Source organism: Scaptodrosophila lebanonensis, unplaced genomic scaffold (genome assembly GCF_003285725.1).
Source record: "Scaptodrosophila lebanonensis strain 11010-0011.00,11010-0021.00 unplaced genomic scaffold, SlebRS2 tig00000024-arrow-pilon, whole genome shotgun sequence".
NCBI classification, from domain to species: domain Eukaryota; kingdom Metazoa; phylum Arthropoda; class Insecta; order Diptera; family Drosophilidae; genus Scaptodrosophila; species Scaptodrosophila lebanonensis.
In genome coordinates this window covers 14,025,459-14,040,158 of record NW_022060538.1, presented here as the reverse complement: position 1 = coordinate 14,040,158, position 14,700 = coordinate 14,025,459, and the positions used below count along the sequence as shown (strand labels likewise).

At 38.6% G+C, this 14,700-nt stretch overlaps 1 protein-coding gene across 1 annotated transcript in view; it reads right to left on the bottom strand.

Moving 5' to 3' along the window:
• LOC115620324 (ankycorbin) overlaps nt 1-14,493 on the bottom strand; it is a 29,959-nt gene extending 15,466 nt beyond the window's left edge. Inside the window, exon 1 of the mRNA XM_030513518.1 lies at nt 14,146-14,493. Within this exon, the coding sequence (XP_030369378.1) occupies nt 14,146-14,493 (348 nt within the window). The remainder of the gene's footprint in view (nt 1-14,145) is intronic.
• Between the last annotated feature and the right edge of the window lie 207 nt (nt 14,494-14,700).

Here is a 14,700-nt window from a genome sequence, read left to right as displayed (position 1 = left end):
GTACATATGCGTGTGTGTCGTGTCATGACAATGACAGAAAATGGCAAGTTGTTGTAGTTCAATTTATTGCACATTTAACTGTAAGTCAAAAAACAATTCAACAGCAGCGAAAGTGAGCCGAAAGTTTGCCTAAAGAAAAACAAACAACCGAACAAACACATCGATAGAAAATACTACATGAAATATTTGTTAACTGGTAACAGTGGCGTAGAGCCAGGGGCGTAGGGCTCGATGTACTAATGAAGGTGGTAAATAACAAATTAAAACAAATAGCATGGACTTTTCGTAAATGTTTTTCTAGACAGAATATTAGAAGTTACTAAACTTCATGACAAGATGAAAACAAATTGCAAGTGCAACTAAATTGTACCTCACACGAGGAGTAACTTTTTGGCTACTTTTTTGCGTTCCTCGCTGGCATCTCAACGGGGGATTAGCATTTGTACCACAATTAAACAATTAACTAAACTATCGAACAAATTGTTGATGCCACTTAATTGGTGATCGAAGCTGTGATGGGAAGAAATCAATTCCAAGAAAAACAAAGATTGCTTGCACCTCATTTGGCACTTTATGGATGCCGGAAACAAAAAGCCTTTAGTTACCAACAACATTTAAACCCAAACAGGGTTTTATTTTATTTAAAAAGAAATGAAACAAAAACCCATAGTTATACAAGTACAAGCTTCTTTTATATTTCTTTAATTTTTTTATGTTTTCCTGACAGACCCAAGAAAGTATTCTATACATTGTTGATCGGCATAAGAAGACTACAAGTATGTACGTATAAGAAGACTACACGTATTTCACAAATAACTAAAATTAAATAAACAAATTAGAGATAATTCGGTCAGATAGGCAAGATCCAAAGCCGTAGATGAAAGAAGTTATATCGGTATGTTTTCTTTCAAATACATTTTAATTTCTCATTACTTACTGCTGGGTTAACTTGAGCGAATTAATAAAGGGACTAGGAACTACTAAAATATTGTATTATGCGTTTCAGCTGAATAAATTTCCCAGAATTTGTAGTACACTTTGCAAACTAAAGTACTCAAATATTACCCTTTCCTTTGGCAAATTATTCGATTTATCATAAATTTTTTATGCGACAGCAAATTTTAAAAAGTTCTGTCTCAATTTCGAGACATCAATAAATATTCCGCAACCTTTCCTTTGAATTTCATGCTTAGGCAATTGAATGGACCCAAAATTCATTCAAGCACAAGTTATAGCCGCAGACCACACCCAGGTCGGCTACTACTTGTATCTATTACCGCTCCTTCACTATACAAACTTATATATAATAAGTATATAAACATATTGATATTATTATTTAAATAACTGTATGTTTTCGCATGTCAGCAAATTTTCATTGGCCATCCACATGCATTCCCTATCTATCTAGATCTGACCATGACTAAAGAACCTTTTATGTGTGTGCGTGCGTGCTAATAAATATTTAATGATCTAGTTAATTTACAGTTTGCATTAACATTCCTCGATTCCAGTTTTCCACTCCTGTGGCTTTTTGCCTTTTGTATGTTGTTTGTTGTTTGCCATTTGCTGTTTATCATATTTTTGTTGATTGAATCGAATTCGGGGCTGGCGGCTTTCCATTTGCTTGTCGCAACGGAGAACGAAAAAAAAAATATACATATATATATTTACAATGATTTTTATTTGTCTCTGCTTCCGTTGTCTCTTTGTGGTCCTTTCTGTGTCTTACTGTTCCTTATTGTATCGCATGTCTGCTGCTCGAGCTGATGTTTCCCAAAACTGAAACTGAAGCTGCTGCTCGGATTATGAATAATTCAAATAAACCGAAATGATACCAAAAAACTTTGACAGCACTCACATACACACACAATTCTGGCACAGAGTTTAGAGAATGACTGTGATGGTGGTGGTGAAGGTGTGGGTGGGGATGGGGATGGGGATGGATGGTTCAGAAACTTAACGCAGCGTCAAATAAAGTTGCCTTATTCTTGTAGTTGTTGCCGAAGCTGTCATTGTTGCTTTTGCTGTTTTTTTTATTTTGTTATTATTATGATGATGGTGGGGTGTGATTGTTGCTGTTGCCGTTGCCATTGCTGCTACCATTGCTGGTGTCATGCAAATTTGCATTCAACTTTCTACGTTTTGGCCAACACAAAATGAAATGCGATAATCAAATAGCAACAACAATGCGCACCAGCAGCTGCCACTGCGGCCTGGTCTAGATAAAACTTTGGCATTTGCCAGTTGCCCGAGCCATTGTTGTTGCCGCTGCCGTTCCCGTTGCTGTTGCTGTTGCTGCTGTTTATGCCATTTTAATAGTTTTAAAAACAAATAAAATGTACCCAAGCCACATAAAACTGAAGCCACATCAACCAAAATGGCAACAACAATGGACAAAAATGTTTATTACGGGTGAAGTGGACAGGGAACTGGCATTGTAGAGATTTGAATTTGATGTCAAGGTACGCAGTTCCAAAGGGGTCACTTCTGATTAAAAGCCAATGAGTGGCAGCAGAGAGGAGATTTATAAGCAGATAACCACCAGTAATGCAACAAGGCAACAGTTAAGCGCTTCTCTGGCCATAAAATTATACGTATATTTTTCCCGTAAGCCTAAGCTCAGGCACGTGTTGTTGCTATTGCTGCCACTGATGTGTATGTGTCCTTAAAGCATTTCCGGGCAAGCCGAAATGGCAACTAAACTTAAAACTTCCTTTGGGTTTTTACCAACGATATTTACATAAGTCAAGCGACTACTGTCGTTGGCACTTCCGTGGTTAAAGCTACTGGGTTTGCATGAATACGAGTATACGGGTGCTCTTCCCTGTGGTATTTTTGGGGGCGTGTATGTGCAGCTTGTTATTCATATATCGTAATCCATTAGCATAACAATAAGACTCACAGGCCACAGACCAAGCGGGACAAAAGTCATAGTCATAGGGCATGCCTGGACTATGATGCCTTTGCGTTCATTCATATGACGTATACGACATGTTATGCCAGCCACAACCATACATTTTATTGTTTACACACAGGAAGTGCGTACAAATATAAATAAAGCATAAATAATAATGAAAGAAGACACAGCCGCAACAGCAGCAGCAGCAGCAGCAACAGACACATGATAATGCATAAAAAATAAAATACATGCACAACATACTAGACACACACATGTTTACACATAAAAGCCTTCGGCAGTGGGCAGCAAGAAAATGGAGAAAACACGAGAATTCAAGTTAACGCTTCGTTGAGCCACACATCCGCTATAATTATATGCGACGCGACATCAGAACAGCGCATAAAAAGAGAACAGTAACTACAGTTAAGCATCTATATAAAGCATTCTCGCCAAATACTTTCGAACTACTTGACAATTCTGTTTCGAACTCAGGCAATAATAAATTCAAAAGAATTCAAATACTCAGCACAAACTTTGTTCCGGCTTGAATATTATTCAAGGCTTGTTAGCATAGTATGCGAGTATATACGAGTATGTAAATGTATTTATTCTATGGCTACAAATAGCCACTTTGGGTGCACTTTAAGAGTAAACCCCGCCAAATGGACAGATGAGGTAGGTTTTCATGAATGGATAGCGCCCATTCATGTGAGCATAAACCAGAAAAATTAGTATGGATATTAAGTAATTCATAGTATTTTACTTATACTATATTGTCACTCCAGACCGGGTTTGAACAGTTCTTACCATCAACACCGAAACACAGCACCATATTCCTGTATATCTTAAACATATATAAGTCTTACAGTCAGATGACTATTTGTTGTTATTCGAGTCAAATCGATAATAATAAATAATCGGATATATTCTCTGTTTTTCTAGAACGTTTTGCTATTTTTCTCCCCCTGTCCTGGGAAGTTTTAAGGATCTACATAAAATGTGAGGTTAAGTGTAAGACACATAGAGACCCCATGTTATAAATATAGTTATAGTTATATACTATCGGCATGACGGGAAAAATCCTTGTTGACCTGTTCTGCTGTCTGTCCACAACAACAAGGCATTACACATTAGAGCGATCGGTTTGTCTGAATTCCATAGCTTATTAGCATTCATAAAAGAATCTCTCTTCAAAATACAATATCTCCTATTAAAAGTAGTCGAGTATTTCATTCTGTTACTGAAGTTGAAGCAGAAAGCCAATTATTTTGTGTTGTATAGGTTTCTAAATTATAAGGCACCGAACTCGTCTTTTGACGATCCATTAATAGATTGCATTATAAAGATTACGAAGAAAGTTATTAGGCATCTAGTATACCATGTCCATGTTCCATCTACAGAAGATTACTTATGCCCCAGACTGTCAACCTTGACTCTAATTTATAAATCATTTACTAGATCAATTTCTGGAAGATACAGTCTTTGGAAAAATTTTGAAATTTAAGAAGGTCATAGGGAAGTTTGGCTGTAGAACGCAACGTCATGGGCCCCAGGTTGGATCCCAATATGCAGGAAGTTATTTCGTAGCTTCTTAAATGATTCTTCAAATGTCAAGTGACCGTCGTGGAGTGCTACGAAGCCGAGCCTGGGGTGCCTGCATGACAAATATATGCACACAATATGTAATTCATATGTTAATCGCATTGTTGGTTGTCATTACATGCAGGCAGGGCAGAAAGTTATTGTTTTTGTTTTTGTTGTTGCTGCTGCTGCTGCCCAACAACTGCGGCGGCTTTTAATTAATGCAAGCGACAAAGTGCACAGGTAGCTGCAATAGCTGCAATAGCAACGTCTAAGACCTGGACGGCCAAGCACAGCAGGGATTAACTATTCAGAGGAATTGTGGACGCGGGCGGGTGCGTGCTGTCTCAAGTAGGCAACAACAACAGCAACAAGCACTATAATTTACATGCTTAGGAGACAAACCACCAGACAGACAAACGAAGCGACACTAAACAACTCACAAAGAGAGAGAGAGAGAGAGAGAGAGAGAGAGAGCGAAAGATAATAGTGAGGAATGAGATGGAAAGCTGCAACTCTGACTGCCTCCATTGCCGCTGCCGTTGTTGTTGCTACACCTTTTATAATATCTCTAATTAGTGCCACGTTGATGGCAGTAGCAACAGCAACAACAACGACAACATGAGCAGTAACAACAGCAGCTACAACAATAATAAGGCTTGTATATGTTGCTGCTGTCGTGCCTCAGCTGCCTTTGTTGTGGCTGCTGCCATGGACCGAAACGGGAAGCGTTTTACTGCGTCGCATTCTTAAGTAGTTTTGGCAATTATTTACAGCTACTTTGCCATCTGCAGTCCCCCCACCTCTGGCAGGCGCACCATAAGCCTGCCACTCGGATTATTATTATGCTATGCAATGCTTTGCTTGCTCTGTTCTTCAATCTCCGCTCCAACCTACCGCTGTATGTGTTGTTAAACTTTTGCATAGTTTTTATGCCATGCAACGGATTAACAACGTGGCGCCCGAACAACTTTTCAGTTTGATCTACAAACTTTGTCGGCGGTTAAGCCAAGGTTGCTGTTGCTGTTCCTGTTGTTTCTACGTCGGCTCCGCGCTCAATCTCAGATGGTAAGTTGTTTATAAAAAATCGAAAATATTCTAGGATGCTTTAAGACATGCTTTAAGCAATAGTACATAAATATTACATCTGAAGGATAAGCTCATGCATACTTTAAGGGGCACGTGCGTTCAACATCTGGCTAATGTGTCGCCTTCATATTTCATTAGCTGGATTTACGAGCTTATGCAATGTCCATGAGCATGCTGCTTACAAACTTTCATCTCAAATCAAATTAAGTTGTAAAATATTTTGCTGAAACCCACCCTCTCCATCCCTTTGCCCTCCGTCCCATTCCCCTAACAATCTAACAACTTCAAAACCGACAGCCTCATCCACAGCCGCTCTCAATTAAAAATTATGCGTTCAACAAGCAACGAGCAGCAGCAGAAGCAGCTCACTAAGTAAATGTACAGTAATTTCCGCAACAAAAACTTTTTGCAAACAAACTGACAGCAAGTGCGGACACAACCAGACCCACAATGCTCGCCCTTCTCCGACCCAACTCCTCAGCCCCGTTATCAATTCCTAGCTCCAGCAGTCCAAGCTGTGCGTCGGACCGTATTAAAATTAGTAACAAGCACTGCTCATTTGTGTCAACTTTGACTGTCATTATGCACTTTGAGCAAATATTGTTAGATGTAAGGCAAAAGTTTCTAGCAGCCAACCAACCAACCAGCCAACCAGTCAGCCAAATCTACATCCACTCTCCTCCCCATACATGATATTAGCCAGGCATTTCCTTGAGCAAAAATTGTTGGCCCATATGCACACATTCATATGCGGAGGACATCCTATATGTTGCAGGACTGCAATTTCAGCAACTTGCAAGCCAACAAACAGGAACAGCGTGACAACAATTAGGCAGACAAGAAGACGCTGGCCCTTCTTCAAGAAATGCAAAATTTCGACAATTTCCTTAATTAATTTGTTAACATTTGTGGTCGTAGAAAAGTTTGAGGTGCAGAAAATGACAGTGATGTAACAAGTGCATTATCATAATATTCATGGCATTATTCAGCAATAGATCAATTTATGTATGGGTGAGACGATATAGCTAGCCAAAACGATATGCGATTACTTGGTCATTGCCGCTTCAAGTAGAGTCCTTAATAGTATTGAAAACGCTTTTTAAAGCTTTATAGACAAAGTGGTATTTATATAAAATAAAATGTATATTATTTATCATTTTAATATCTCACATCTGAAACAAAATGTTAAATTGAGAAATGAATCCGAAAAATAGTAATACAACTTCGTATCAACTTAAATCGATGTATGATGGATAAAAATAATTATAATTATAAATTTCACATTGAGCAAAAATTCACAAAAATAACACGCGCGATATTATATTTCTTATTATGATACAAAGAGTATTGTTAAATGGGAGAACTAAATAAAATCAAAAACCTTTTATAGCTTAGTTAATTCAATAAACTGTTATGACAAACAAACGATATTATGCTCTGGCAAGAGTTTAAACAGCTACATACATATACAAGTATGCTTAGTGTTTAAATGGCAAACAATTTTTCATTTGACATAAGCATTTACTGATTATCCAGTAGCTTAACTTTAACAAATATGATAGAGCCCAACCCATTTGAATATTATGTATCTTGAATTTTTGTTGCTTAAACTACTAAAGTTTTCCTTGATTTGTAAACCCTTCTTTGCGCCATCAGAGCGCGGCCACACCGCTAATTACGCCACAAGTCTTAATATGTTGCTGATATTGTTTATGTTGTTGCTCCGGATGCATGCGCCGGTTCTCTCTGTTGTTCTTGCCTTGCTGCTTATCTTGTGCCTGTGAGACATGTTTTAATTTGTCTTAGCTGCGCAGCTCTGGCGGCGGTTGCCGGTTGCCAGTTACCGTCTCTCGGTTGCATGTCTGTGGGTCCCACTCTCCCCTTGATAAGACCTATTAAAAGTTTTAGCATCGGCAGCTTCAGCTGGGACTGAGACTGGGACTGGAAATTGAGCCTACATCCGTTTTCGCTCAGCGCGCTAAATAATTAAACAGTTCTTATTTGCTATTTGCGAGTTGTTTCTTTCACGTTTTTCTGCGTGCATTTTAATTAAAATTATGGTTAGTCTATGTGTTAGTGTGTGTGTGTGTGTAAGCTGCAAACAATATCGCCATTCCTGGTATTAAAGAGAATAACTTTGTTGACTGTTGTTTGCCTTGCTAGTGGCCGGCAGCACAATCAATATTTTTGTTCAACATGGCGTATGAGTAACAACTATTGGAAACTTCAAACTGTTAGGGCCTGCCCCGCTTTTACCTTGCCTCAGCTTTTGTGTCTTCATCCGTCTGTTCGTCCTCTTTTGTTCGGCATTTTCGTCCTTTTAAGAGCACTCAGCTACATTCATCGACTTTGTTTACTTGCCTGGTATTGTTTTGCTTAAACTTTTCATTGATGTTATTTCTTCCCTCTTTTGCTGCTCCTGCTCCTCCTACAACTTTCCTTCTGGTCCTGGCCAACGTCATTATTGTTGTTGCTTCTTTTGCCAATTAAGTCTTAATTTCTTAGAAAATAAAACTTTCTGGCTGCTAGCATTGTTTGCCCCTCTACGTAAACACAAATACGCAGTCGTATACGCGTATATTTTTTGTTGCCTCTGTCCCCTTTTCGCAATTATAATAGCGTAATTTTTACCACCTTAGCATCGGGGTCAGACTCCAAGCTGCAAAGCTGGTAACATGCTAAAACTTAAAGCCGCAATTTAGCTACGAATTCGTTCAAAAGGCAACTTTTACACCTCAAGTTGGTAGTTTTATGTCTATCTTTATGTACGCCCCAATAGCCAAGTCAGCCACAGATTTTTACAGCCACGCAATAGCGAGCGACCCACGCAATGTTGGCCAGCTGTTGCTGTTGCCGATGCTGGTGCTGTTTCTGTTGTTGAAACCGCTTTAGCCGTCCAGAGATTGCTGCAGGTGTGAATTATTTATTTTCACTTAAGATTCGCTCATGGCCCCAATGGCCGAGCCGCAACCACTGGATGGCTTTTACTGCTCCGAACAAAACTTTTCGCTCAAAAGTCAGCTTCAGAAGTTGATTCTAACTCAGCAAGGACCTTTGTTTGTTGCAAAATAACAACACGAGCAAATATATGATGCAGCACACTTTCACCCCCTGTCCCCCCGTCACCATCTCCACCCTCTACACTCACACACACACACACAAGCAACTTTGTTGTTGTAGCTGCTGTTATTCGCTTCTGGCGTTGCGAGAGTTTCGTGGCCATGGGGCTCACCAAATCGCCAACGCTGTCGAAAGTTGCCGCAGCAGTGCAAAATTAATTTTGTATTTGTACGCACTTGTTTAGTTTTGCATCTCCTCTTTTCTTCTTTTTTTCTGGTCAATTTAATATTTAATACACATTGCTTCAGATGCAAATGAGGCAACGACAGCCACGGTAACAGCAGCAGCTTTTAGAAGTTAAGAACAGCAACAAAATTGTTAAATGTTTGTCAGTATTCTAGCATTGAATGCTTTGTTGTTTTGATTAAAGCAGCATTGCAGTTACAACTATGACTGCATTATTTTCATACCGCAGGTAAAAAACGCACTAACTGAACAGCAGCATAATACACTTTATATGTTCATTTAAAACGCGTTGGCCTGTATTTTCTTGTCGATCTTCACAAAAATCGACACAGAAATAGCCAACTTATTCATTTATTTATATAATGCTAGCTTTAAATTAAAATCTCAAAATTAACAAGAGATTATATTAGCAATGGCTTCTAGGACATTCAGCTAACTTTGTATGTACATTTTACAGTATTAAAGAAAACAGTAGGAATACATATGCATCAGGAGTAGGCTTAAATTTTTTGGTAAATGTTTATGGCTTTTAAATATTTTAACGTGAGCTTAGAGCCAACTTAATTAAATGTAATATAACGTAAAATAGTTGTATCTTTCTTTACGAAAATCAATAATTTTTTAACGTGTGGCCCCTTCAGAAATGCTTTCAGACAATCACGACAACATTTTAATTGTTCACTGTCTCTATTCAACAAGCTTGAAAAATGTTTAATGAAAAAGTCAATTTAAATTCTGAATATAAAGAATTCTCACATTTAAAAGTATAATCGTATGGTAAATAATTTATAAATTCGAATTTGTTTTCAGGTCGAAAAAGTTTGAGTAAGAGAGAAAGAGAGAAAAAGAATCGCATACATACGCACACAGAAAGTTTTAATGCTAAGTATTAGTCCTAACTACTTTAGTAGTTCTAGAAAACTAATACGTTTCTTGGTGGGCTTTAATTATATTAAACAAATAAGACTAATATAATTTGTTTTTTGTCAAAAGGCAGCAAAATACAAACAGAATCATTAACTATGTAATATTTGTGAACTAAATTATTTGTTTGTTTTGGCTTTTATTGCTAATCAATATATACTCGTATATATAAGTAAGTATATGTATATTTATTAGACAACACGCCATTGTATTGACAGTCTGACCTGTGTAGCTAATAATAGTCTGGTAGTATCATTTTTCGTGGGCTACTAGACGAACTGCTTATATACAAGTATGTCATTAATGTTAACGATGACAGTTCAGTAATTTAGTCTTTAATTTTCTCAATCTTCACTTTTCTTTTCAAACATTTGCTGACCTTCGCACTGCATTTGTATTCGAACATTTTTAATTATGCCAAACGCTATGATTGTGTTTTTTTTTTTTCGTTTTTTATTCCTCCCTCATATTGACTTCCCTAACTTGATTTTGTTGGCACACAATCAATGCGAAATTATTATTAATTTGGCCAAGTTCTGTCTGCACCTATTCCAGCTTTTTGCCTACTTCTCTGCCGGTATACATCGCTGGCTGACTACTTGTTGGCCTTCGTTCAGTAATTTTAATTGCAATTTTCGCCCGCTCCTCGTATGCCTGCCCCCATGCGCCAATTTCAACACACTTTGAAGGAGCGTTTGTTACATTTTGTTGAAATTTCATTAAAAATGACGTCGAAAAGTTTGCTCAATTTTTTCGCTAACGCTTTTTCTACTTTTGGCAACTTTCTCTCTTCCCTTTCCCTTGCCCCATTCCCATTCCCACTTTCGCGCTGCTTTCCATTCATGCGCTCATTTATTCATTTTGATTGTAGCTTGCTTGTTCAATCGCTCGTTTGATTTGCCCAGCAGTCAGTTGCTGACATTCAAATTATTTTGCATTTCACCATGTTAAAATATTTAACTTTCGTTGCAATTTCTAGTTACAGCACCCCGCCGATTTCTCTTCTTCTTTTCTTTTCTTTTCTCTTCTCTTCTCAGTTCTCATGATCTACCTTAGTCAGTTGAATTTTTAATTAATTGCATGACGTTTGCTTAGTTCGGCCAGGCATTGGGCCAATTGGCCTGATATTTGCAAAAATTTGCCTCTGCTTTGCCAATCGACGATTGCAATTAGCGAGCGACTGGAGCCGAGAAAAGGTAGTTGCATATATTAGCGACGCGACCACAGGGCTTAGAGCTGGCCACTTATTCAACAAGCAGCCTGACTTTTGTGTTCAATATAATTGTCCGTCATTTGCGCATTTCTTGTAATTAACTCACAGTCAGCGCCTTGGTAATTCGTGACCGGCCTATTGGCGGCTGTTCAACGAATCCGCAACAAATTCCGAAAGGCTTTGCCTATGTGAGACGACTTCATAAGCAGACGCGAACCGGTCATTATTTGGCCCGACGCGCAACGGGGCGTATGATGAACTTTAATTGAAAATACATCGGCCCTTTGGCATTTGGCATTTAGCGTGTGATTTTGCGCTTGCCACGGCACATTGTAATTCATTGTAAAATTTATAGTTGAAATGAATTCTGACAGCTTTGCATGCCACGGGCAAATTAATTACATTTTATAGGCGCGCACACAAATGGTCAAATAAAAGTCAGAGCCAGTGTATTTAATAATACGTGAATGAGCAAATAAATGTTCCAGTTGAGGCAAGGGTTGATGAATCAGTTAGGAAAGTGTGTCAGCAGTATGGGAATGAGGAATTCACAGAATTGTTGTCAAATTTCGCAAATACTTTGGTTGCCGCCCGCTTCAAAAGAAAAATTCCACGATTAGTTAAAAGGCAAAGGAGAGTAAAGATGTTAGATTTCCAGCTGTAGGTTTGCCAGAAATTAATTCTCAAGTAAATATTTTTCGTTTACAAACACATACAAAATGTTCACATTTTTTTTAATAACATAAATTATATCACAATCATGAAACTTTATGAAATATTTATTTATTTATTTATTTATATTTATGAAATATTATTATATAATCCGTTAATTTGAAGCAGTGTCTCTATTTTTTGTGGAATGGTAATTCATGTTTATACCAGCTGTTTGGAATTTATAGCCAAGCCATGATTCACCCAAATGAAACGAGTTTGAATTCAACAACAACGTTATATGGTTATATGTGTTTAATTGTCAAACTATGTATTATGTCTGCGGTTCAGATCGACTATCTTTGATTTGCAATAACTACTAGGCTGTGCGAATCGTAAATTATTTCTTATCACTGCTTGTATGAGCTGCAATCTAAATGTATGGTATGGTAACACAAAACTTTAAGAATGCCATGCAAGGTGCATAGAAAATCACAGTAAACTGAAATTTTTCAAAACGTATCATTCTAGGAGAATCTAATATCTTACAAGTTGGCCTGCCTTCATATATTAGCCACCAATAATAGTTATTAACTAATGCGCATACACAATCAATCATATATTAGCCACGAATAATAACTATTAACTAACGCGCATACACAATCAATCCGCTTATATTTTGTATCAATAATTAATACCAAAAACATCTGTTAAATATCCTTGGTGCCAACATAACCCTTAACAATATAATTTTGTTGTAGACAGATCTGGACTAAAATTGTTAAGCCAGGAGCTCAGGCTTTTGCCACAGACATCTCCCAAAGGTAAATGGCATTGAGGATGTTTTAGCGCATTTGAATAAGTTAATAAGAGATAGCATAGGAATGCAGCCACAAAAGTACATTTTAGTGCACACTGAGCATAAAAAACTAGAGGTAAATCAGGCAATACTTTTCAATGATTACGAACGAAAATATAAGGCCATAACAAGGCCGAGTAAGCATTCAACATCCCATAAAAATTCCATTACACATACGCCCATTATACATATCCCAGCCCGAAATTTGCCTCAATTCTTGTGGCCACTTGGTTGGGAACTTTTTGTTACATTTCAATGCGCCACGCTTCGTTTTTCTTTCTATATGTATGTATGTGTGTTTACTTTGTTTCTCCGAACGAGAGAAAGATGGGGTGAGAGAAAACTGGCCTGAAAATGCGGTCATGACGTTGTTTATGGCGCACATTAAATGCGCGGCTCAAGTACGAGTAAATAATAATTGCCAACATTTGGCATATTTCACAGGCAAATAAACCGCTGGCCAGGCGATTCTGATTGCCTGCCAAGGTTAAGCATCCCTAAATACCATTTACCAATTACATAATAGTGACGTCAGAGCCTCGCAGGCACAGTAGTCGCAAACAATGTCAATGCTAAAATTTCACATTAAAGTTGGCCTCAATATCAATTACGTAACGAAAATAAAGCAAATGACAGTTGCTCCTTGCTCGTTCCTGGGCCTGTCCTTTCTCTCTGTTCGCTGATTGCGGAAATGAAGGCATTTGTCGAGTGGAACAAATATCTGCCCAATAATTGCAAAACTAGCAACATGCGAATACGAGTATCAGCCCCAGACGCGGCCTCACAATCCTGTTCAGGCCGCTCCTACCCAAGGGTAGGCCATTATCTGGCCTTTGTGTGTGTACGTGAAATTTATCTGCGTTTAATTAAAAACTTTTCAAATTTCAATTAAACGTAAAATTGGCATATTTAGGCGCATGATGGACGAACGAATTGAGCGCAGAACGACAAGCGACAAACGACAAACGATGAAGGAACGAATGCTAAAGAAAGCATGCCGAACACTGCTTGGTCCAAAATTGCTTGGACATAACTAAGCTCAAGGATTATTTTGTCAATTTTAAATGTCCTGCTATTTACAACGTTCACATTCGACTCTACAATGAATGAGCAAGCAGCCAGCCCAGCGCAGACCTTCTAAGCTTTGTATGTTTGGCCTGAACAAAAATGTTTATGAAGCAATTAGGCCATAAACTGTGAACAATGCGCACAAATGACTGCAACGGAAATTTAAAGTCCTACCAAACCCCACCCACCATCCCCAATGGCAGAGCAAAAAAGGGTTTTTGTGTGACTGGCTGGCTTTAAGTTTTTGTGCCAGCTCATGATGACGCATTGCGAAACAAAAAGATTAAAATCTTGTTGCGCCTTCGCCTGATTTGCTGCTTCTTTTGTCCAGCGCAAAAAGGCAGCCAAATGTTGCTGTTGCTGTTGATCATGATGATGTTGATGGTTTTTCTTTCTAAGTTTTATATTATACTCGTATACAAGTCAACTTGTCATGCCACGCTTTATCGGCGTTGCCAAAAATGGTCGCAAGTTATATTTAGAGCCACAGTTCATACTAAATTCAAACTAAACATTTTCGAGGCACATAGACTTGGCAGCGTTCTTCTTACCTACCTTGTCGCGTATCTGTTCCAGAGCTTGCCCCATGTTGCCATGTTGACACGCATACATTAAACTGCTACAGCCCTGGGCGAGACGCGTTTTTGTAGATGGCACGTTCCCGTTGCCGCCACCGCTGCTGCTCCTTTGGCCGTCGCCGGGCATAGCAATAACTTTGTCAGGCTCTGTTGTTGCTATCGTTTCGCTGCTGGCAACAACAGTAGCAGCGTCAGGCGTTGCACGTACCAGCGGACTCTTAAATTGCAACTGTTTTTTTGCCGGACGCACTGCAGCTGCATTTGCGGCCTTCAGACGTGGCGGTTTGGCTGGCGCCATGCGTTTCACATCCGTCGTTGGCTGCATCCTTGTTGTTGCCGATGGGAACGAGTATGTGCTGCGGTTGGTTTGTTTATTTGTTTGCCGATGCCGTTACCGCATCGCCTCCACCACTTTGTATTTGTTGCGCTTTTTGCTTTTGTACTTGTGTTTGCCAGCATTCATTTGTTCACTCATTTTATAGTATTTTCATGCATTTTATAAACAATTTTGAAACACTAAGACTTGCTGTCT